General features: G+C 37.7%; 1 protein-coding gene across 6 annotated transcripts in view; it reads right to left on the bottom strand.

The window, feature by feature from the left end:
• The window catches only part of pbx1b (pre-B-cell leukemia homeobox 1b), an 80,365-nt gene extending 58,285 nt beyond the window's left edge, over positions 1-22,080 (bottom strand). For 4 of the 6 annotated variants that reach the window (XM_082136197.1, XM_082136193.1, XM_082136194.1 and 1 more), the window contains exons 1-2: positions 21,628-22,080; positions 19,611-19,684 (exon numbers count right to left, since the gene is read on the bottom strand). In XM_082136197.1, coding sequence (XP_081992323.1) covers positions 19,611-19,684; positions 21,628-21,815 — 262 coding nt within the window. In that variant the 5' untranslated portion in view covers positions 21,816-22,080. Of the gene's footprint in view, positions 1-5,152; positions 8,312-9,515; positions 10,997-19,610; positions 19,685-21,627 lie in introns of those variants that run through there. The other 2 variants (XM_082136196.1, XM_082136195.1) reach the window with 2 other exon arrangements.
• Positions 22,081-24,364: the final 2,284 nt, after the last annotated feature.

Consider the following 24,364-nt stretch of genomic DNA (forward strand, 5'->3'; position numbering starts at 1 on the left):
GTCTAAGCCAGGAACTCATTACTTTTTGTGCCACAATCAACATCCTCAGCCCACTAGGACCATCAACCTGACTCATTCCTCAAACACCACCGCAATTTCCAGCCTAGCAACCACACGCTGTTGATTATTGACCACAATGTTGAAGCCACAATGACTACTCGCCCACACACACACACACACACACACGCGCGCACTCCTTTCTCCAGCAGTTTTAATTTGACACCCTGAGCCGGGGTAACGAGGTGAGGAGAGAGAAGCCGCAGTGGAATTCATTAGCCGCGCCACTGCAGGGTCCTCTCTCCCGGCGTTAATGACATCGAGGCTGGAGAAAAACGAGACAGCCCAGACACAGGATGAAATAAACATGAGCGCTGTCAGCAGTGAAGGTTCGGGCTAAAGGGACGGCGAGAGCAGGGTCTGAAGAAGACCTCCAGCCCCCGAAAGATCACACCAGGAGCCTCCGGGACCCTCGGTGTGATTCCCAGCCGCATGTTATTACGGGCTGATGAAAGCAAAGAGAGATTTGACACGAGTTCCTGTAGCTCTTACACCGCGGTAGAAATTGCATTCGCACAGCTCTTGGTGGGCAGGATAACTTTTTGCTAGTTACGTGAGATACTGAGAAATAAACATGGAGAAATGTGCAAATGCAGAGACGTGCGTCAAACAAGTCAAGAAAGAGATGACTATTAGGGGCGGAGCCAAAAGATGGCTGTCTGAATGTGGATCATCCAATCAGAACCCAGAATCTGTTTTATAATTATAGAGATTTTTTAAATAATAAAGACCAGGTTTATTATTATTATTACATTTTGGTTACTTGAAAATAAATGTTAACTGAAAAAAACTTTGTAATAATTATGTAATAATAGACATGGCCACATGATTAAAAATATCATTTCTTTAAAAACAAAAATTAAATAGTTTAATAATTATTATATAGTTCAATATATAATATAAATAATATATTATTTAATTAAATGGATGTATTTAAATATAATTTATTATTCATTAATTGTCATCAAAAAATAACGTTATAGGCCTTTACCATGACCATGATGTAAAATCTACTGTGAGATTTTGGTCATGCTCTCCAAGTCCAACCCTGAGTGACATCACCTTTAAGACAAGACAAATGCATCACCATATCTGCGGCAGAAACAACATCTACATTCACATCTGCAATTAAATGATTAACGTGAAAGCCCCGCTTGGACCCCGCTGTTAATGTGCCGCTGGAATATATTAAACACACAGCCATCTTTGTCAGCTTCACTACAGATCAATTGAAATGCCAAGGAGAGGAACATGCATGCAGGAAATGGAAATGTGTGTGTTGGCTGCGGAGAGAGAGAGAGAGAGAGAGAGAGAGAGGGGGAGAGAGAGAGAGAGAGAGAGAGAGAGAGAGAGAGAGAGAGAGAGAGGGGGGAGAGAGAGAGAGAGAGAGAGAGAGAGAGAGAGAGGGGGAGAGAGAGAGAGAGAGAGAGATGAGAGAGAGAGAGAGAGAGAGAGAGGGGGGAGAGAGAGAGAGAGAGAGAGAGAGAGAGAGAGAGAGAGAGAGAGAGAGAGAGAGAGAGAGAGAGCTCGTGTCGTCTCTGAGTGGAAGAGTGTCATATTCTGGCAGTGTGAACAGCGGGAGAGTCAAGACTTAATCTGCCCATCAAGTGACAAGTTAAACTTCAGTAAGACGTTTCCTTTCTGTTTACATTCACGAAGAAACGAATTCAAAAACGTGGTATTGCTGATGAGCGGGTCTAGGCGCAATAGCACGTCCAAATTTTCGCTAATTTTGGTGGAAAATCTTGAGAATTCTTATATGTAAACAATACGCTGCAATACACCTAATACTGAGCAGAACATGTTAAAACCGACATGAAAGGAAAAATTCACCCCATTTTGTAAACGCATGTGATTTTTTTTAACCTTTTTTTAACCTCAAAATAACTCAATCTACCAGTGAAACGTCAGACTTCTCTCTGGTGGCGTATGCCAGACTTCTCCAATCATTTAGTCAATTTTGGGTGCATTTTTAAGTGCAACACCCACATTTCAGGATCCAATCGACAACTGACGGACTGAATCAAGTCCCCAACCAACATTTGCTTATTTGTCAATAATCCGTTCCACTCAAATGAATCGCATCTTACATAAAAGTTGGTGTTTATATACTGTAGTGAACAAAGTTGCATACTGTACAAAAACCTACTGTATATGTTAAAATAACACTAAATGCATGTGTGTGTAGTACATATGTGTGTGTACACACACATATGTATGCAAATATGTATATATAAATATATACTGAATATATGTGTGTATATACACACACACACTTATAATATATATGTATAAATATAATCATATATATACACACACACTATATAAACAAACTTTTATATTAGATGCGATTAATCACGATTAATCTATTTGACAGCACTAAAATATATATATAGTATAATGTATAATGTTACTATAGAGCAAAAAAGAACATGCAATAGCCTAATGCATAAAAGCTTTACGATTCAGTGGAAATGCTTGTTTTTTTGTACATATTATGTGAGTCTGTACTGTAATCTCTCCTCTGCTTTTCTCCTGACTGTTGTGTTGGCAGTCAACAAGACAACATCCCTCAAACCCAACATCTGACTTCAGTGACGTGGAGAACTAGCGGAGGTCAGCGGAGGAGATGACCTCTCTTTCCCAACCTCTCATCCTCAGACGCTGAAGGAACGGTCTTGACAGTCAGGATAACCGGACTAAAATGACGGATGTGTACAGTAGACACCTGTCTTTCTTCAGCGAGACGATCGGCACTGAGCGCTGACAGGTTTAACAGCGAGTCAGAGAGTAAAGAGATCAAACAGCGCCGGCTGTGACATTTAGAAGAATATCTCCAACCGTCTCATTCACATTCCTAATGAATTAAGAGTCGGCTCTTGATTTATTAGGCGAAGAGTCATATTGGCAAAAAAGTCAACTCTAGGTGTAGGTCAGGCAATTCAACGCGTGTTTGGCTTGGCTGTTTCGACGACTAGACGTGTTTTAAAAGGAATTTCACATTCGCTGAACCCTTCCCATACGGCAATTAAGACGTCGTGAAAAATCTCCCGGCCGCATATTGAAGGAGTATCGTATGGAAGAGTGAGGAGATGGCAGCACGAGTCTCTTTATCCGACCACACCACAGAAAGTGACAAATTGGCCTAGTTTTGTCTTTAATTAATCACAGCAGCCTGACAGCAACCTGAGCTCGACTGCATCATTAGTGCTACCGCTACCGGTGTGTTTGGGGAGTTTGTGCTAGAAGACGATTCTGTTCATTAACTCGTCCAGTTCAACAGATCAGAATAAACACACTCCAATATGACATCTTAAGGAGGGTTTTTTCATTCAGGTAGATCAAGCAAAAGATCTAAACTATATTTTGCTAATTATACACCTTATTTTGTAAGCCATTTTCTGTCAATGTGCGAGACTTCTGATTCATTAGCTGCTATAAGTGAATAAGAATAACAGTGCAGTAAAATGTAAAACTAACACCAATGTGTTTAATTACGACAAAACATTTAAATGATATGATAAGATATAAGTTTGCAATGGTGTAAAAGTGCACCACTTTTTCAGCGGTGTTTGTCCCGGAAGTATTTTTTACATTAATTTCTCCCATAGGGATTTCAAAGAAGTATTTGTTAAGCTTTTGTTTTAAGCCATTAACCAAACCAACCAGATATGATATAAACATGAACCAGATTATATTTTAAGTTTATTGCAAATATATATTTTTAAAATATTGAAGTATTTTGAGGGTGTTGGGAGATTACGTCATTCGCAGTGCTTAATGTGAGTGGGCGGGGCTAACAAGATCTTTTGTCACATGTTCCTTGTTTCAGCTCTCTGATTGGTGGGATTTTCTGTACAGAATCATGGGTAATGTAGTTTACAATAAATTCCACTGTTAAACGAATAACTTTAAAACTACGTTGAAATAATGCGGGCTAACGTCTTCAAGAGAAGCAAATACCAACGATTAACAACATAGTAGCCCACGGTAAGGTTGTCTTTAAAGGTTTTTAAGTTATCGTTTAAAAATAATTTTCCTTAATAAAGTTTTTACCTTCGGAACCCGACTCTTCTGCTCTTTATCAAGAAGCACAACAAGCTCTTTTAACGTTCTCATGTTCAAAATACGGTAGATAAAAACCAAGGTAATTGGGGCTTTTACAAATACCGGTTTCGCTATCATGTGTGAGAAGACCTGCAGTGTTTTTAATTGTTTATGTGAACATGAGCAGTTTTTTCAGCGTGTCACGCATCGCTGCTGCATTTTTAAAAACGCATCTCAAAACCTGTCTTCTTCTCATTCAGTCAGCGCTGTGGCTCTGTGGTCGGATACTATTGTGTGACGTCTCACGTTTTTAAAATCACGAGCATGTTCTGTGTGAACGGCCCCTTACGCCCGTCACTCAGAAGTCAAATAAAATGTTGTCTAATTGGACAGATCATCCAGGCGAATAAAGAAAAAGTCATTACCGATGTTTGAGATCACATAGTTTACCATTATATTTGTGCAAATGTTATTTCATGTGCAAAACAGCAGAGAACAGCAGATATGATGTATTTACCGGAAAACTCAAGCCAACCAGAAACAACTTTGTCAATTAAAAGGTGGAATGCATATTGATACTGATCATGATACATTTTAACTGTGAATGTTCACTGTATAAGTATGTTTGAACACATATTGTGTACATTTCCCACAATTATCAGTGGAAGCACAATAATGATCAAATAAAGCATCAATTTCACACCTAATCCACATAATTTACACTACATTTTGGTGAACTAGCACTAAAAACGTCTAGGTCTTTGTTGGGAAATAGAAAGGGATGACATTTCCCAACACTTCCAATTTATTCTGACCAAAATTACGAACAGCACGTGTATAATTATGATTTCCAAAATATTTTTAAGCAATACAGCAAAATTTGTAAAAATATGTGGATGTAAATCCATCTTATCGTATCGTATTTTACAAACCTTTATTTTCAAACAAAATGAATTGCTCGTACAATTATTCTTGTAAAGCTCATCAGATTCTTAATATACCAAATATCAATGCATAAATGTATTCCTCACAAAACTGTATTCCTCACCTATGCTCATTTTTTGTTCTTTCACCTCTACTTGTTATCCAGCAACCAACAAATGTCCTGGTTTAGTGCCAATTAAACATTCTTCTCTTCATGCTTCTGATCAGAGATCACAGACGTTCACAGAGACTTTTCCACTCCATGCTCTTTCAGTTTCAACAGGCAGCGGAGGACCAATCACAACAATGAGACATGTCAGTGGACAAGAATAACAATGAAACGTGTCAGAGCTGATTAATAAAAGTACCGTCAGCACGCCGGTCCTCAACACCTACTTAAGGACGGCCGTAACTCACGTCCTATCAAAGGGAATGTGACTTCTTAAGAACATCATTGAGATTCTGGCCCGGTGTTGAGAGGCTGGATGGTGGGACGTTGAGTGACGGTTTGAGGGACTGAAGGACAGATGGACAGGATCCCACACATCACAGCCGGGGCGCATGATTGACATCTCCTTCTTTATTGGCGTCATCCCATGAACAGGAAAGATCAGGGTTCATCCCCGCCCACCTGGACAGACGTGCTCAGAGAGGCGTCATGAAGCATGAATAAAGAGACGGCGAATCCATCATCTGAGGACCAGGAGATAAATCCGACCAGACTCACGTGTTCAATAGCTTATAGCTCACGATGAAATGATCAGTGTACACTGGAAGGAAGTCTCTTCTGCTCACCGTGGCTGCATTCATTTCATCAAAAATACAGTAAAAATAGTGAAATATTATTATAATTTAAAATGGCTGTTCTCTGTGTGAATTTATTGTTAAAATGTAATTTATTCCTGTGGTCAAAACTGAATTTTCAGCATCATTACTCCAGTCTTCAGTGTCATAATAGAAGCATTTCTGATTATTATCAGTGTGAAAACAGTTGTGTGGCTTCATATTTATGTGGAAACCATGATGCAATACCATTACAAAATTTGAGGTGAGTAATATTTTTAAAAAAAAGGAAAAATATTACTACTTTTATTCAGCAAGGACGCATTCAACTGATCAAAAGTGACAGTAAAGACATTTATAAATAACACAAAATAATGATATTTCAAATAAATGCTGTTCTTTTGAACTTTCTATTTATCAAAGAATCCTGAAAAAAATTAGCACAGTTTCCACAAAAACATTAACCAGCAAATACATTTTTTTTAACATTGATAATAATAATAAGAACCATAAGTGTAAAATATGTCATCAATATTTCAAGCTTTCAAGCTTCAAAAAGGACGCATAACCAAATATATTCCCAGTCTTCGGAAGTCATATGACAGCTTTGTGTGACAAACACTCAAATTGAAGTGTTCCTGGCACAATCATGAGAAGTAATGTGTCCAATTTATGAAGGAATCTGACCTTTTTAATGTACAGTTGATTCAATTCACAAAATGATTAAATCACTGCTCCAATTCTCACAGCAAAATGATAACTGCACAAAGCCACCCAGAACACCTGGAGTATACAGTAGTATAGTCATATGGATTAATTGTGTGATATTTGCATGATATTTCATGATCCTTTTTGAACATGCATTACGATTGCATCAGAATTTCTCCTGTTGTAAAGAAAGTTATAAAAGTGTGGCCTTCATTCTTTCCTGTGTGATCGTCATCCAACAGCTGGACAGCTGTAGTGCTTGAGACATGTATATACACCATGTTTATACAATCATTATAGGAGTTTTGTAGGAAAAAACACTGGTCTTCTCATGCATATTGTGCGCAAAGACATTTTTGACTGTGGCAATGCTCCAATCTGATTGGTTATCCGTCATGTTCACAAGTTTCCAAACTGCTACAGTGATGGCTTACGAGGAGAAAATTGTTGCTAGCCCAATGCATTGCAAGCACACCCGCTCATTGTGCATGTTTAATGTGCATTTTTGCATTTTACTATGGCAGTAACAAACCTTGCGTACTCAAAAGCGGCAATAAACTGCAAAGTGGCTATAGACAACAGGCATAAAGTCAGGCTAAACAAGACATTTAGTCCAAAAGTGTTGAAATCGCTGACAAAAAAAATGTGAATTAATGGAGGTCTTTAAAATGCTCTACCTTTGACTCTCTCATAAAAAAAGATGGCGTGGGAAAATGGCTCCAAATAAGCAGCATTAAAATAGATGCAAGCACACAAATAGCTTCAGCACAGCTTGTGCTGACAGACCTGAAAATGAAAAAGAATGTTGCCATGTAAAATTTCCTACACGCTGTTAATATTTTATGAGCGCTCGTTTTGACACTAGGCTGTATATTCCTAATTTGTGTTGCTGGCTGGCAACACAAATGGGTTGTGAATAGAAAAGAAGAGGGGGAAAAAAGAGGTGAGGTGGGTTTACAGCAGAGGAGAGATGGGTAACGAGAGGAAAGAAGATAAGAGGCGACTGAAAGTGCTGGAAAATGGACTGCACAGGCACGACGGGGGAGGTTTCGTTCTCGGTGTGCTACACAAAACATCTGAAATGGCCCATTTAACTGCTCCGTATATTGTGTCGCTCTCGACGGCTTCATTTTCATACTCCATGATGGTGGAAGACGGATGGAGCACATGAATCTCAGCGAGATGAGCTCTTCATCAAGGTTACGTTAACCTCCAGCCTTTATCTTGCAGGAGATGAAGTTAGAGGCGAGTAAACAGGAGAAAGCCATCATCAGATGAATTCAGTCAGAGCGCCAGCAGATAATGGCACTTTCATTAAGAACACTGTCTGGTTCTCCTACAAATGCAAACCAGAAGAATCCTGCAGATGTTCTCAGTTATTGCCAACTTTTAATGTCTGGAGCTTTTCTCTTCATTGTCAGGCTCAGACATGAGCACATCTATGGATCGCCAGAAGGCGTCTGATGCATTTTGCACGCAAAAGATTCAATATCAGTGACTAAACATGGGTATTAAACAACATGCATTATACATTGTTAGTCTACCAACTGTGGACCATAAAGATCACACAAACCAATCAAACTGGGATCTGGGGCCTCAGTTATAACACTTATTTATGATCGGATTTGATCCTAAATTCAATGGATTTCAACATCTGGAAAAAATCTGGATTTATAAATGCAAAAACGGACGTGAAAATATGTGTACACATTCTTTGCGCTGATATACCTCGGAATAAAACAAAACGACATTGATTATGGAAATGTAGAGATAAATAGGCAATCAAAATACGCATTTACATCATTAAACGAGAACATTGAAACTGCTGTGTGATAATTACGTCAGCGAAATGAATTATTAATGACTATATATAAAATAACTATTAAAATGAGAACTTTGGGAACTTTTTTGTGGTCATTTCTGTTTATTCGTTTTCATTTAAATTTTATTAAATTGAAGAACGAAAATAACAAACTAAATAAACTAAATCTTAATAAAAATGAGTAGAACTTTAACTAAAATTAAGAGCCTCTGCTTTCACCTTCATGCATTCTTTTTTTTTTTTTAAATGAATGTTTCTTTTTTTATGTTTCATAAAAAAGCAACATTTTGAACAAAATACTGAGAAAATTGTGTGTTTGTCAAAGACTTCGTCCGGAAGAGATTCAGAGCGATGATCAGAACACAGAGTCGATCGAGTCCATCAACACCTCAAAGCTTCACAGTCGTTTCCTCTTCATGTGTTCATCATTTCATTCAGTAACGATAGACAGTTTTGATTTATATGTCGTTAAAATGTTTGATGATCGCGTTATTTTACATGTGCATCTGCTGAGATCGCTTGTTTCTGCTTCTTCTTCTCCTGTGTTTAGATCAGGAGCTTCTCTACTCTTTCAGAAGATGTGTAATAGCGCCACCTACCGTATAACAGAGAAAACATGGAGAGCCGGAAATGTCAGTCAATGACGGGGAAAGCGTTGAAGTGAAAACAGAAAATATAACTGGTGCATAAGGATGATTTATAAATCACTCATAAGAACAATTCGGAAACTGTCACACGTTTACATTAAGGTCTTTACTGACACACATTCAGGAAACATTCACACACGGACCAAATGAACTGAACTCTGACAACAAACAAACCCCTCCAAAAGACTTGGAAGTAAATGGGAAGTTTTTGTAGATGAATCTGTCTTGCATTTACATTAGGCGAGTGAAATCACAAAGGCATCAGTCATTGAGCAGAATCTGGCGGTGTTGGATGCGCTAAATGAAGCACGGCGGAGCAGAGAAGAGCAGCGTGTGTGTTAGTGCTCATCTCAGTCCGCATGACTCATGCCTGTATTCTGGGACACCAGTCAGAAAGAAAGAAATAAAGAGAAAATACTCCGCACACAAGTCACACAACTAAACTGACTCCAGAAGAAAAACACAAGCACATCTTGTACATTAAAAACTGTTTTGAAGGAATCTCTCTGAACAGAAAGTAGACTTACACATTTCACAACTGCTGATCAAAGGCTGTAGTTTCACGAAACACGAAGTCTGTCCTTAGTTGACCACTCAAATGACAAGCGCCGGATTCATCTTCCACATCCCTGACAGCACAGAGGTTTGCATGAGGACTTCAGAAGTGCTGAGTTAGCTAGAAAATGACAACGCCATTTTCCAAAAACTCCTAGGATTTAACTGAGCATGACTACTGCTTTCCGAAGCACTTCACAGCAGGATCTGGGAGGAATTATTTCATCACACGAGTGTAAGAAAGGTGAGATGGGATTACGGGCCATAGAAGGTCGACCTCCAGCATTAAGCAACATTAAATGTTGCAACTATGCATTGCATGCGGTTCTGCTCGAAAGCGGTTCTTGCATGTGCAGAAGGAACTTGATTCTTCCGGAGCCTGTGATGGCACTCGCGTCTGTACCGGGAAACCGGCCAAAACCGCCGCTCTCTGCTTCTCCCAAACATTTGTTTCCTTTCAGGGGGCACAAGCTCCACATGCTTCCTTAAAAAAACATTTCCGTGCCACGAGCACTGTGTCCAGGGGACTATTTTAAGATGCTGAAAGAGACACATGAGACCAAACACTTTCACAATGAACTAGTGCACTAATTGGTGAAAGTGTCCGTAGATTTATTGTCAACGATATGTCAAAAAAGAAAAAAAATTCTCCATAAATATCCGCTTAATTTGAATCACTGTCTAAAAATGCAACAACAAAAAAAACAGTACAATTAGTGAAATGTGCATAAATGATGCAATTATTGAGAATCGTTTTATGCAAGCTATGTGTCACGTCTGTGGGAATGACAGAGGGAATGACAGAGGGCTGTGGGAAGTGTTATTTTAAAGACACATTTTTCGCTGGACACAATGGAGAGACTGGCAGACATAACGACAGACTGTGGCTTATTACTGCCATATATTAGCATGTCTAATTATGAGCGATTTGCATAGCCAGACAATCCATACAGGAGGAGAGAGAGAGAGAGAGAGAGAGAGAGAGAGAGAGAGAGAGAGAGAGAGAGATATCTCAGTGGGGAAGCACACAGGAACAATGATTTCTGGATCAGTTTATAACACCACAGTTGCAGTGCAACCTTGCAACAAAGGATGGGTCACAATGCTTTACTAGTCTTTTAACAAACCATTTAGTCATTTAGTGAGGTCAACTAGATTGTATACACTACTGTACAAACCTTTCGGGTTGGTAAGTTTTATTTATGTTTTTGAAAACTCTCTTCTGCTCACCAAGGCTGCATTCATTTGATCAAAAATACAGCAATATTATTGCAATTTAGAAGAACTGTTTTCTATGTGAATATATTGTAAAATGTAATTTATTCCTGTGATCAAAGCTGTATTTTCAGCATCATTACTCCAGTCTTCAGTGTCACATGATCCTTCAGAAATCATTCTAATATGATGATTTGATGCTCAAGAAACATTTCTTATTATTATCAATGTTGAAAAAAGTCATATTTTTATGGATTTTTTTTTATGGATTCTTCGATGAATAGAAAGTTCAACAGGGCAGCATTTATTTGAAATATACATTTTTGTAACATTATAAATGTCATTACTGTCACTTTATAAATATTAATTTCTTTTATTTATTGTATAATCTAACTGACCCCGGGCTTTTGAACAGCAGTGCTGATTGTTTCATAGATTTTTTAGTTATATTTAGACAGTTTCCAGCACTGTAAATCTCTCTTGACTTCAAATCATTCATTGCACACCAATCAAAATCCAATAAGAACTAATCAGAATCAGAAAGCGGCCTCAGTGTAAAACTTGTGAAACCTGAGAGACTCCAGTCCAAACTCATTTTAATGGCTTAAAAACAACCTTTTAACATTTAAATATCAAATTTCATGACTTTGACAACACACTTTCAACTTAATAAAGTGCTTTTAATGTCTTTCATGAAAAATGTTACATTACTGTTTGGGTTCTTAGAGATCCCAGTTATAAACATGAATGCAATGAATTTTCTCTTGCAAACAATCTCTAATTCTGACAGCTGTTTATTTGCGTTCCAATGCTGTCGACGACAAACTGAAAGGCGTCGAGAATCATTTTGTAATTGTATTGTGACTCAAAATGAATCATGTGAATGCTGTTTAAATGCTGTTGTTTTGAACAACTATTAATAGAGAATTAATGGGGGGGGGGGATTATGAAGCAGCACAACTGTTTTCAACATTGATAATAATCAGAAATAAGCATCAAATCAGTAATGATGCTGAAAATACAGCCTTGATCACAGGAATAAATTACATTTTACTATATATTCACATAGAAAACAGCAGTGTATTCTATTTTTGGTTAAATAAATGCCGCCTCGAGCAGAAGAGACGTCTTTAAGAACATTTTTAAAATCTAAAAGACCCCAAACTTTTGAACAGTTGCCACAAAACACAGATATACTTGATTCTAAACATATTCAATCCCACTAACACACACTTTCAAGGGACCAATGCGTTAGATGCAGCGTTTTACCTAGTTAACTATCAGATGCAAATAAAAAAGGAAATCTATGAGTGCTTGAAAGAGGTGTGTACGCAGAGAGAGAGTGAATGATGTATGAAGGAGCTGGATGAGGGTTCAGATCCTTGCATCCTGAGAGCCCGGGGCAAAAGTGGGATAAATGTTGATTTTGTCCAAGGAACACCCGGCAACTGACAGTGGGACTAAACTGCAGCGAAAGGCAGCCATTAATCTCGGTCTAGTTTAAGTAGTGTATATTAATTTGTGTCATTTCCAGTATGTGCAGAGAGGCCTCAGTCTCTCTCTCTCTCTCTCTCTCTCTCTCTCTCTCTGTGACGGAGAGGGGGAAGAAATGAGATTCCCAACCGCGCATTAAAGACACACGACTCCTCCGGGGTTGGTATGGCAACGGCGCTCGCGAGAGGCACTTCACGTTCACTTTAATGCGCATTACAAATTTTCAGATTTGATTAAAGTCGTAACATATCAAGAAAGCTGGCAGTAACGGAGGGCCGAGCGTGTCTCCACCTACCAGCTTTACGACGCGCTGTTGGGAAGCAGCGACACAAAGCAAACGGCCCGATAAAATCACCTCAGCGTCTCGCGCGAGCGCCATCTCGTCTAATGTGATGCGAGCCGGTCATTCATATCTCAGTGAGCAGAGCCCGTCTGAGCAAAGATACCATCTATTGACAAAAGAACCGATCCGGAGGCAGTTTACCAGCCGCGCATTGGGTTTATTACGCCGCTCAACGCAAATCTGACATTTTCTAATGGGTTTGACTCTGCGGGCTGGCCAATAAATCATATTAGGAACTGAAAATATTAGGTCTGCAACCATTTATTGATAAAAAACTTACAGTAGTAGACTATGAATTTGATATTTACTTTTTGTAAAAAAAAATAAATAAATCTCTTCTGCTCACCAAGGCTGCATTTATTTGATAAAAAATACAATAAAAACAGTAAAAATTTGAAATATTATTACAATTTCAAATAACTGTTTTCTATGTTGAATATATGTTAAAATGTCATTTAATTCTGTGATGAAAGCTATATTTTCAGCATCATTACTCCAGTCTTCAAAGTCACATGATCCTTCTGAAATCATCCTAATATGATGATTTGCAGCTCAAGAAACATTTATGATTATTATTAATGTTGAAAACAGTCATTTTTTTGTGAAAACCGTGATACATAGGATTCTTTGATTAATAAAAAAGTTCAAAAGAGCAGCTTTTAGGCTATTTGAAATATATATATATATATATATATATATATATATTGTGTTACATTCTAAATGTTTTTACTGTCACTTTTGATCAATTTAATGCATCCTTGATAAATAAAAATATTAATTTCTTTAAACAAATCTTAACATTTGAAAGGTAGTGTATATGCATACATATTTCATAGTTCTGCTAACGACTCTTTCAGCTATTTTAAACATACAACAGACTTTCCAAATATGGAATCAAAAGTGATTTTTTTAATATTCGACCTAAAAATATTCTCTGAACCAGATCTTAACCGCCAAGCCTATATCAAGGACTTCTAAAATAATATATACAATATATCAAATTATGCAATCGTGCAAACACTTGCAATGCTATAGAACGTTTTATTCATCATGCATTTTATTTCATCATTAGATAAACTTCTCAGCTTGAGCTTGAGAATGTTAAAAGAAGGAAATTAATATTAAGCAAAGAATGAATATTGCCAAGTCCAAGTGTAATGTCTCTAATTCAGGCACAGACACTCCAACATCATCTTCAACAAGCAGCTCAATCACAGCAGCCCAAACTCGCCGTCGTGCTTAATTACCAAATAGCATCACAGTTAAATTCAAGCTATTAAGCCTCTTAATATGATTAACACATCTCAATTAGGCCACTGACAATTTGCATAATTCATAAGGTAATGTGATTGTGCTCCAGTGTATACTGAGAGAAAACGATGACAGATCTCTCCGTAGCTGCTGTTGCATGCTCGCCTAATCTCATTTCTGCAAAAGCCTGGCAGAGTCGTTTCAAAAAACGCCACGCCGGCCGCGCTGCCAGTCAGTGTGTGTGCGCCTCTATTATGTGCTGGATTAGGCTTTAGCGTTTCCGCTTGAAGGATGATGAGCCGCTCCAACAGATGTGATTCTCATATCCTGCTTGTTCGCGCTCCGCAGAGATGCTGTATCAGCATGTTTAAAAAATAAAAAAACACAGAATGAAAGACAAAGCAGCACATATTAGCACTGAGACCACCAGCCGTGTGTCAGAGAACATTGACAAAACCACGAAAAACCACATAAAACCAGATCTGTTAGATTCAAACACCAGAGGTTTATCGGGAAGCACGAATCCGCAGAAATGCTGCACACTTGTGTTAATGTGGAATCGAAGGCCTAAGGGTCAGATCTGGAAAAGCAATGCTGAATGCAAGCAATAAAATGCAACTAACCGTTGTGCATGCACTTTCAAAAGGAAGCAGAAAAGAGTCCCATGACTTTCCTCGTTGACATCAAAGCATGTGCATCCACTCAAACTAAACTGACTGTATTACTGCCTACTACTCTATAAATAAATGCATGGTAGAAAGTGAAAAAGTGGGCATTAATTCATTCAAAAAGGCAGTTTTCTACACTTCATTTTGCATGTAAATGGAATCTAGTCTTCAAATAAAGTCTTGGAAATAAGTCTTCAAAATAAAGTCTTGGATAAAAATCCATTTGTTTTGCATTTTGGCAGTCTGATCAATACGAGTCAAAAAAAGAGATGTTAAAAATCATGGATGATCTAATATTAAATATTAAAACGGAAAGAGTGCATCGCATTTTAGAGATCGCAAACTGCACAATTTGGCAATTTCTATGCAAACAGAAAATTGGGTTACACTTTATTTTACAGTGTCCTTGAAACACGTTACATGTGGTTACTGTAATAAATTATGCATAATTACATGCAGCTAACACTAAACCAAACCCTACATGTATTTAAGTATTATTACACAGTACTAATGCATAATTACACTGTAACACGTACACCTTAAAATAAAGTGTAACCAAAAATTGCTATAGTGTACCACAGCAATAGTACAAATAGTAAGGTATTCTGAGTATAGCCTTGGTATTAGAAAATGAAGAAAAACTGCACACAATTCCACCAAAATGAGGTGTTTTTATATCCTCTTGAATCTATTTTGTGACATCAAGCATGTCATTGTTAACGGCGCGACACACTCTTAAAACGTGTTAAATGAACGCCTGTCTGCTGGTTTGAAACCGAGCTGCCGTAGATGATTTACTCCGTCTGTAATGAGCTATGGAAGTGTGTACTGTGTGCACTGGTGTGTTCAGCCTAAGAAGCCGTAAGGAGTCGAGCTTCCCACAGGACAGAGAGAACGGCGTGCTGAGCGCTCGCAGTAATCATATATCTGGCTCGTTTCAACACTGTCAAATATTCCTGCCCTGCCCTCTGCTCACCTCATTCTCACCCATCAAAAAACAACATTACATCACCCCAACCCCCAGGCGCTAAACCTTACACCGCTTACACACATGCCACAAGAAAACGAGCCTTTTGTTGAGGTTCGCAGAGAGAGAGAAGACTCTGCGAGTTAAGATCTGTGAGATTTGACAGATGTTTAGAAGATTGAGATTTACAGTCGTCATCATTTACTTGCAGATGCTTGTAAAAAAACATCATTACAGTGTTGAAACCAATAACTTTTTATTTCTGTTTTTTTTTTTTTACAAAGCATTTTACTGATTTAAAACATGTAGAAAAAAAATACATGTTAGCTAAAAAATAATTAATCAACAAATATTAGCTATTAAGAAAGGAATGCATTACTGTCGCACACACTGTAAAAAAAAATTATATGATCAATAAGTTATAACCACGTGTGTTTTAACATTGCTTTAACTAATCAAAATAAGCCATTTTTAACTTTTTTTTACAAGTTATATGAGATTTAACTCATTTTTTAAAGTTAGCTTAATGTAATTTAAGTTGAAATGACTTAATTTAAGGCAGCAAAAAAAATACACATTAAACAAAATAAAACAAGGGTTTTTGAAGTTAATTTGTACACAATGTAAAATATCAGTTTGAGACTCTAAAAAAAGATTAACTCGTAATCTAAATGACCTATTCCAATTTTTTGTGACGTGAAATGTGAAAAGCGTTTGATAAAAGCAAAGCAGAAAATTGTGTTCACTTAGAAAAGAAAAACCTATTCTGAACAGAATAAACAAATATCGTAAAAACAACAACAACAAACAAGCCAGTGAGAGCATAAACAGCTTCCATTAGGGCTTCATTTGGAGCTTTCAGAAGCTCACGACTAAAATCCCTGACAGGCGCTCAAACCCTCGCACTCCTCACCGCTATACTGTGTCTTTGTCAAAGCTGAAGGTTCAAGGTGGTGTCACTGAACAAACTCTGACATTCAGCAATTAGATGCCGTGACAACGTTCTGAAGTTCCAAGAGATCCAAGAATTCCTCTTCCATCGAGTCGACTCTCCGTGTGTCAGAGACACTGAGATGAAACCGAAGAGGGGAAGAAAAGAGATATATTTGCACTGCTCCTTTCAAGTGCTGGCTGGGTTATATCGTTGTGAAGAATAATGAAACGAGAGTTTGAGTGGTGGTGTCGGGTGTGTGTGAGCCAGCGGATCTGGCTGGAATTGTTTGAGAGTGTATTTTTGGAAAGCCATTTGGTGCCAGAGCCTTTCCAACATGATTCTGTGCTGCACGCCTCAAAGATCACAGACGCTCGGACAACACTCTGCCATTGTTTCATCAGCGTGTAAACAAGCGGATCGCTCCATTTCTATCTGGAACATTTACTTCTGAAGCTCATCGCAAATTAAAATAAAACTGCATTTAAAGTGCATGCATTTAAAAATCTGTCATTCTATGCCAGCAAAGCAATTAGTTTAATAGTTCAAGTAAGTATTTTTGGTACTATTTTGCCTGTTTGATCGGAAAACAACATAACTTGCATTACAGCGATTTTACCATGGTAAATGTGTACAAACCAAGTACCTAAAACCACCTTAAATAAATGCAATCAACATTATGTGCAAAAACAACAATACTACAAAAGACACCAATATTCAATACATTTTTAAATGTATTAATATTATTAATCTGATTAATCTAAAATTTTAATAAAATGTGCAGTGTGTGTTCATCAATACACACCATGGAAAGATGACAGTGTAGACATACACAAAGACTCTAAATCCACCTATATGCAAACACACACACACGCGCATTTGCACAAACATTTTTGCACGCACACTTGAGTCTTTGCAAAGACACATTCCTCAGACAAGAAAGAAAATATGAGTGGAATGAAAGCAAGTGAAGATTGAAGAGCGCCTCGAAAATACGGCAGCGTCTCAGACGTGTGGACTAAAATAAAGTCTGCATGCTAGATTCCCCCATACGCCCGCCGTTCCCTTATATCCCAGTAAAAACACAGCGGGGTCAAAAGGTCGGGTCGTGACCCAGGCCCCCCCCCCCCCCCCCCCCCCCGCAGGTGTCAATCGGCACACTGAGGGGAACTGTAAAAACACATACGATCTGCTGACAGGACTGTACGTGATCTTGAGCTTTAAACAACTATTATAACTACTGTAAACTGTAGCAAACACAATCGGATCTTTAGTCCCTCTCATTGTTATATTGAGACTTTATGTTTACAAATTAAAATAAAAAATGTAACAAATGCATTTCGAGATCTAAATTGCATTTCTTAAAAAGTTACGACGTGTATTTAACAGTACACTTTTATATTAAAACAGTGATGTGGAGAAAGTATAGGCATGTCTTTTAATCTAATAATCTATCTTTTTTAACTAGCTTGATAAAACAACCAAATCATGCATTTTAAGCACCAAATTATGCAAATATGCTACAGTACACAAATTGTGTTTTTAAGATAAATAAATGATCAAATGCAAAATAAAGTAAAGGTGATCCTTTTTATGAGAGCTGACATTACTACTACTCAGGCTTCAACTACATTTATCATAATCACTATCATAATAGGATATGATGGAATCAAGAGTATGCAATTACTAATAAGTTTGGAAAGAAACAATCTTTTACTTTTTTTGTTAATCGCTAATATTATGCCAAAAAACTACAAAAATAAATTTCAATTTTACAAATCATTAGCAAATGTGCTCACAAGCTAAATTTGAGGCAATTATATTTAATTGCAATTTTAGTAAAAGAAGTTTGACCCAGTTTTCAAAATAAATCAAGTAGTTTTACGGTTCTCCGTTGTGCTAAACTGATTCAAACATCATTCCCGTGGAGTTTTGCCACTGATGTCAAACATAATAAACAATTCTCAAGAGTTATTTTGATTCCTGCATGATTTCAAAACAAATAAAGTAAACCAGTGTACACCGCAGTTCAGCTTCTTCTGTCACTTAAAGCACTGAGTGACCAAAACACAAACTCATACTGATGGTACACTTTTAAAATCCAAAACATTTTCAGACCTGAGCAATGATCCGAAAGATGTAAAAAAGGGTTCACCGAGGCAGCAGAAGTGGGACGGAAACTTCCTTACGCTCTCGCAGAACAAGCGAACCTCGGATCTAAACACTCGGAAGCTCACGCCAAGTCAAGATCAGGCTCCACGTTTTGGCCTTTCATATTTTCGCAGGAAAAGGGCAAAGAGGAGCAGAGCACTCTGGGATACGTCCACATCGTCCGGCGTTCCCTTTGAGCTCGAACTCTGCGTGAACTCGAAAAAAGAAAAACAAACAGAAGAAGAAACGGCGGGGAGTAAAACTCCACGCATAACTGTGTCAGTCTCCTCTCGGACGCTTGGCAGAACCCCCCCCCGACGAGAGCCACCCACGGCTCACAGCTGGAACACAGCAGTCCCACAGATAACGCCGAACAAATCTGCTTTATCCTTCATCTACTCCTTTTTATTACATGCACTAATGACTGTGAAACACGCCGGAACCGTTTCCACATCAAACCGCGGAGCGATAGTGTCTCAATATCTCTCCAGCACAAACCCTTCGCAGAGATCAGACCAGCAAAACCTCGGTTACATCCACCGTTTTAATCATTCAAGACGACGCCGGCAAATTAAACATGCCTTCCCTCCAAAAACGCACAAACACGACGCTTCAGCCAAACGCAACTAAATAAACATTTCAGCTAAACAACTTATGGCGGCTGGAAATTGAATCCTGCACTTTCCTAACCAAAACAGAGCTGGAATTCTGCACACACACACACACACACACACACAGAAGAAGAAGAAGACTGGTGCAGTAAAGATGATTTAGCAGCGAGAGCTCAAAGAGGCTGAACGTTTTTCTTCATTTCCTCACTGCGATCGCCACAAAACCACATTTACCCACTGAGATCCTCGCTCTGAAACATCCACATCCAATGCACACTGTAGAGGAACAGCACAACACTTTCTCCTTCCAGCTGTTATTGAGAGCATTTACACAACTAACATGTGCAAACACGTTTCTACCAATACCAAAGCATTTGATCCAGCTGATGTCCAGTCGTGTGAACGAGCATGATCTCCTGAAGGTAACATCACTTGCCTGTTTTTTCCTTGATCTCACACAGGACGTTGAAGAGCGCCGGCTTCATTCGGTGGCAGTTCAGCGCATGTTTTCTGAAACACAACACAAGGCCGCGGTGAAGCGTCTGAACAACACAATATTTCACTCTGCCAGTAAAGACTGTGATCGTGGTGAAATTAAAAGCACATATTGACCATTAGCCAGCTCATTACAGTCTCTGCTTATCATATTTATGCCTATGCATAACATTAGTAACTAGCATTATTTCAGTAGTTAATAATTCATGGTTTTGTCTCTTTGTATGTACTGTAACAACTCTGTAATACTATAAAGGATATAATTATTGAACAGCATGTTTTTTATTGAACACATCCATATGCAAAAACACTATGATTAATTCATGTATTCATTTAGCAATGGTTATGGTGGTTATGGGGCGATTACATTTTTAGGTAACACTTTACAATAAGGTTTAATTTGTTAACTACATTAGTTTACATGAACTACCAATACTTCTAAAGCATTTATTAATATTAATGTCAACATTTACTAATACATTATCCAAATCAAAAGTTGCATCTGTTAACATTAGTTAATAGACCTGAGATTACATGAACTACCAATGAAAAATACTTCTAAAGCATTTATTAATATTAAGTTAATGTTAATGTCAACATTTACTAATACATTATTAAAATCAAAAGTTGCATCTGTTAACATTAGTTAATAGACCTGATATTACATGAACTACCAATGAAAAATACTTCTAAAGCATTTATTAATATTAAGTTAATGTTAATGTCAACATTTACTAATACATTATTAAAATCAAAAGTTGCATCTGTTAACATTAGTTAATAGACCTGATATTACATGAACTAACGATTAATTTGTATAAAATAAATAACGTTCACAAAGATTAACAGAGACTGCAACAAATGTATTGCTCATTGTTAGATAATATTATTTAATGCATTAACTAGTGGGACCTTATTGTAATACCCATTTTTAAACTAAAATATACAAAAAGAAAAAATGCTCAAAACTATTTGATGAATTAAGACCCTGCGTTCTGAACAATATTCATCCTAAAGGGACACGGTGAGAACCGGTGCTGTCTGTCAGATTTTATCTTGGCATCTCTTTCATTTCTATTGACAAAAAATGAGCACTGCGTGTCAGAAAAATGATGTCAGTCACTACACACCACATGTGTTTGGACACACTGACAACAGCAATCGTCTTATCAGTCCATTTCTGGACGCCTGCTTGTCAATAACTCCTGATACACATCTAAACATTTGCTAATTGCCAATTATTATAAAGATGTCAAACATATTACCTATATTCCCTTACTATGGTAACCAAAATCCCACAGTTATTGTCACTACAATAGAATTGCTTTTGTTTTTCCACTTGATTAGTGAAAGAAGCTTAGATGCCAACTGACATCAAAACACAAAATTAGACAATTTCTTATTAATTAATGAATTAAGAGTTTACAGTTGCAACAATAACTGTAGCATTGTATGGTAGTTATGATAATTTGACAGTATAGGTATGATTACAATTAAATTAGGTTAATTAAATATTTTTGGAAGTTTATCTTTAAAAGTGATGGCGAAGTAATATATATATATATATATATATATATATATATATATAATGGATATATATTATTAAACAAAATGTATATGTAACATGTGTATAATGTTTTATATAACTAGTGTGTGTGTGTGTGTGTGTGTGTGTGTGTGTGTGTGTGTGTGTGTGTGTAACTGTTTTACTGTTGTACACATATTATTTTTTATTTATATATTTAAATTAATAATATATTATTTATAAAAAATTATAAATGTAGTGCATACATTATTTTTATTTTTTTCTGTCACGGGTATGCTTTTGGAATTATTTAATTAATAAAGTGAATATTTCTTAAGTGTATTTTATTTTATACTCAAGTGTCACATGCGTCTTAAAGTTGAAAGTGAAAATGAATATTCCAGATCTTTGTATGTGATGAGTGACAGCTCACCTGGCCTGCGCCTCGTCCAGACTCTGGTCAGTGATGGTCATGATCTGTTGTAAAATGTCTCCAATGTCCTGCTTTCTCCCGTCTCCGTCGTTGGCTCCGGTGTTGTCCTGGATGTGCTGAGACAGGCCGGGGTGTCCACTCATCCCCACGGCCGCATGAGCGTGCATCAGGCGCGGCTGCTCGTCCATGTCGGCCCGCTCCGGTCCTCCGGTTGCTCTCCGGTCGCTCTCCGGTCGGAGACTCCTCTAATACTCTCTTACACTCCTCCTGAGCTCAGTCACTCACAGCCCGAGCCACTACCAGCCTTTTAACCACTAAACTCACCAGTGTGTGTGTGTGTGAGCGCGTGTGTGTTATTAACCAGGTCCCGCGTGAAGAACGCAGCGCTTCATACACTCGCGCGTTATTTCACTGTTTCATCCCGCTGCTTTTGTTACATTGTAGCACTCTCGGCGCTCAGAGACTCTGCGATGCTTTAGGCCCCGCCCACGACTCTTGATTGGACGCCGGGACCGTGTAGCCCCGCCCCCGTATGTCTCTCAGTGCACGTCAATCATTGGGCAGAGGAGATGAGACGCGGGAACGCGCTTCGTGCCCTCTGAGAGGCAGATATTCATGTTTGTCCGCTGCACATGTGTTTTTTGTTAATATCTCTGATAGCACACATGTCTGGCCTTTTCTGTGATAACACATTTTTGGGGGTGTGACCAGTATGCAAATATAAATAATGCTGGCTATTAAAATAATTAAATCAATGTTTAATAATATTAATTTAATAATTCAAACATAGACTACTGTATAATATCCTAACATATTAATGTATATTACAATATATTATAATTATTATTTGTAATAGTCTTGTGTAATAAGTATGCAGTATTATTATAATAATATATAAATAATGTAAAATGTATGTATATATATATAATTTGTATAAAATATTAATTACTTTATTATATTTATATAGTATTCAATTATAACAAACAAAAACATTTTAAAATAATTATTTAGGTTGGTTTACTTAATTGGTTTACTAATTCACTGTGAACTAATAATTGTGTGCCAATATATTGTAATATAAATGTATATATTAATAGAATATTATTTTTATATTTTGATTACTAAATCAAATTATACTATATTATTCTATTTATAATGAAACATGATATTATATAATCATATGCATTATTTATAACAATGTATTATTATATGTAAAATATTATTATAATTCAAACTAAATTAATATTTATATATTTATAGAATCTAAATGCCATGTCTTTTTATTTGTCATTCATCCATTTGTTCATTCATTCATTCATTCATTCATTCATTCATTCATTCATTTATCCATTTATTCAGTCATATGTATTAGGAACACATCAGACATTTTAAAACGAGGGACGTTCAGGACGGAGGAATACACTGAAGTGTGGAACATGAGCTAAATCACAGAGTCTGACATTCAGGGTCTGTCTCACTTTCCCCTTTGACCAGTGATAGACCTCCATTTTCTCTGAGACTCCATCTCATTTCCCAGCCCGCTGCCAAGGAATAGATAAATTTCACTCCCAATCAAAACAATCGACCTTGTCCTTCATTCATTCCAGTTATTACCCGGTTAATGTGCTTAATTCAGGATTAACGATCAAATGATTCTATCCTTCACTTCAGTCGAGGAAATCCCAGTGAATAATGTTGAATCCTTACATTTTTCAAACTGATTTCCTCTTTTAATTAAACAGTAGCAAAGATTTGGTGAAATCCACTTAAATGATTTTATGCATTTTATTGAAACGTCTTGTTTGAGCATATAGTGTATCGATCTGTTTTAACGCGGTGTTTTGTCAGGTATGTTCCAGCAGCGCGCTTGACTGTGTTCAGTTGGGTTTTTCTAATGTAAGCCGGTGACCCATGGTGCGCAGCCAAGCAGCAGGACCTCAGTGTGTGTGTGTGTGTGTGTGTGTGTGTGTGTGTGTGTGTGTGTGTGTGACCAGGCTGAAAAGAGCCTTCCAGGTCTGAAGCATCCACTCTACTGCTCCTGCCACAGGGAAAGAGGGGGAGGTTACACACACACACACACACACACACACTGGATCCAGTGTGTATGATTGAGAAAGGCCTGCTTAACTCAGTCGGGATTCGGGAACATCTAGTAATCTCCGAGCAGAAATAAATGTAAGACACTTCAGGCCAGTTTCCCTGTTCCAAACTGAGCCGTGTCGGAGCCGTGTCTGAGCCGTTTCCCTCTGGCTAACACACGCATTTCTTGGAATGTATTCGGGAATGACTTTGCAGACAGATCCCTGGTTGTTCTCTGTTTGTATGGGTAAAAGGACAGTTCTGTACCTGGTAAGCAGTGTGTGCACTGCGGTGGCGTCTCTGTAGTGAGCATCTCTCCATCTGACAAGCCTCACAGGAATCCCTGAGAGATCCTTTACGAAGCATGAGAGACGGTCACACTGTCCAAACATCGGTCCTGACCAGCGCATATTCACACATCAGATCAATCCAACAAGCTTTCAGACATGGAACATTCAAAATATGGGTTAAAGTCACCATGAACTCCAAATTTTTCATTTATTATGGGAATATTGCAGTATTTATCGACGCACATCATTATTGTTTTAAATTCATGTTAATCATAATCTTGAATCAGAATAAGTTCCTCTTGCAGCATCTCTTCTCTTCTCTGATGACGAGGGCGGGGCAACCTGTCACTCACATGAGATCAGCCAAT

Source organism: Leuciscus leuciscus, assembly GCF_965113295.1.
Source record: "Leuciscus leuciscus genome assembly, chromosome: 14".
NCBI classification, from domain to species: Eukaryota; Metazoa; Chordata; class Actinopteri; order Cypriniformes; family Leuciscidae; genus Leuciscus; species Leuciscus leuciscus.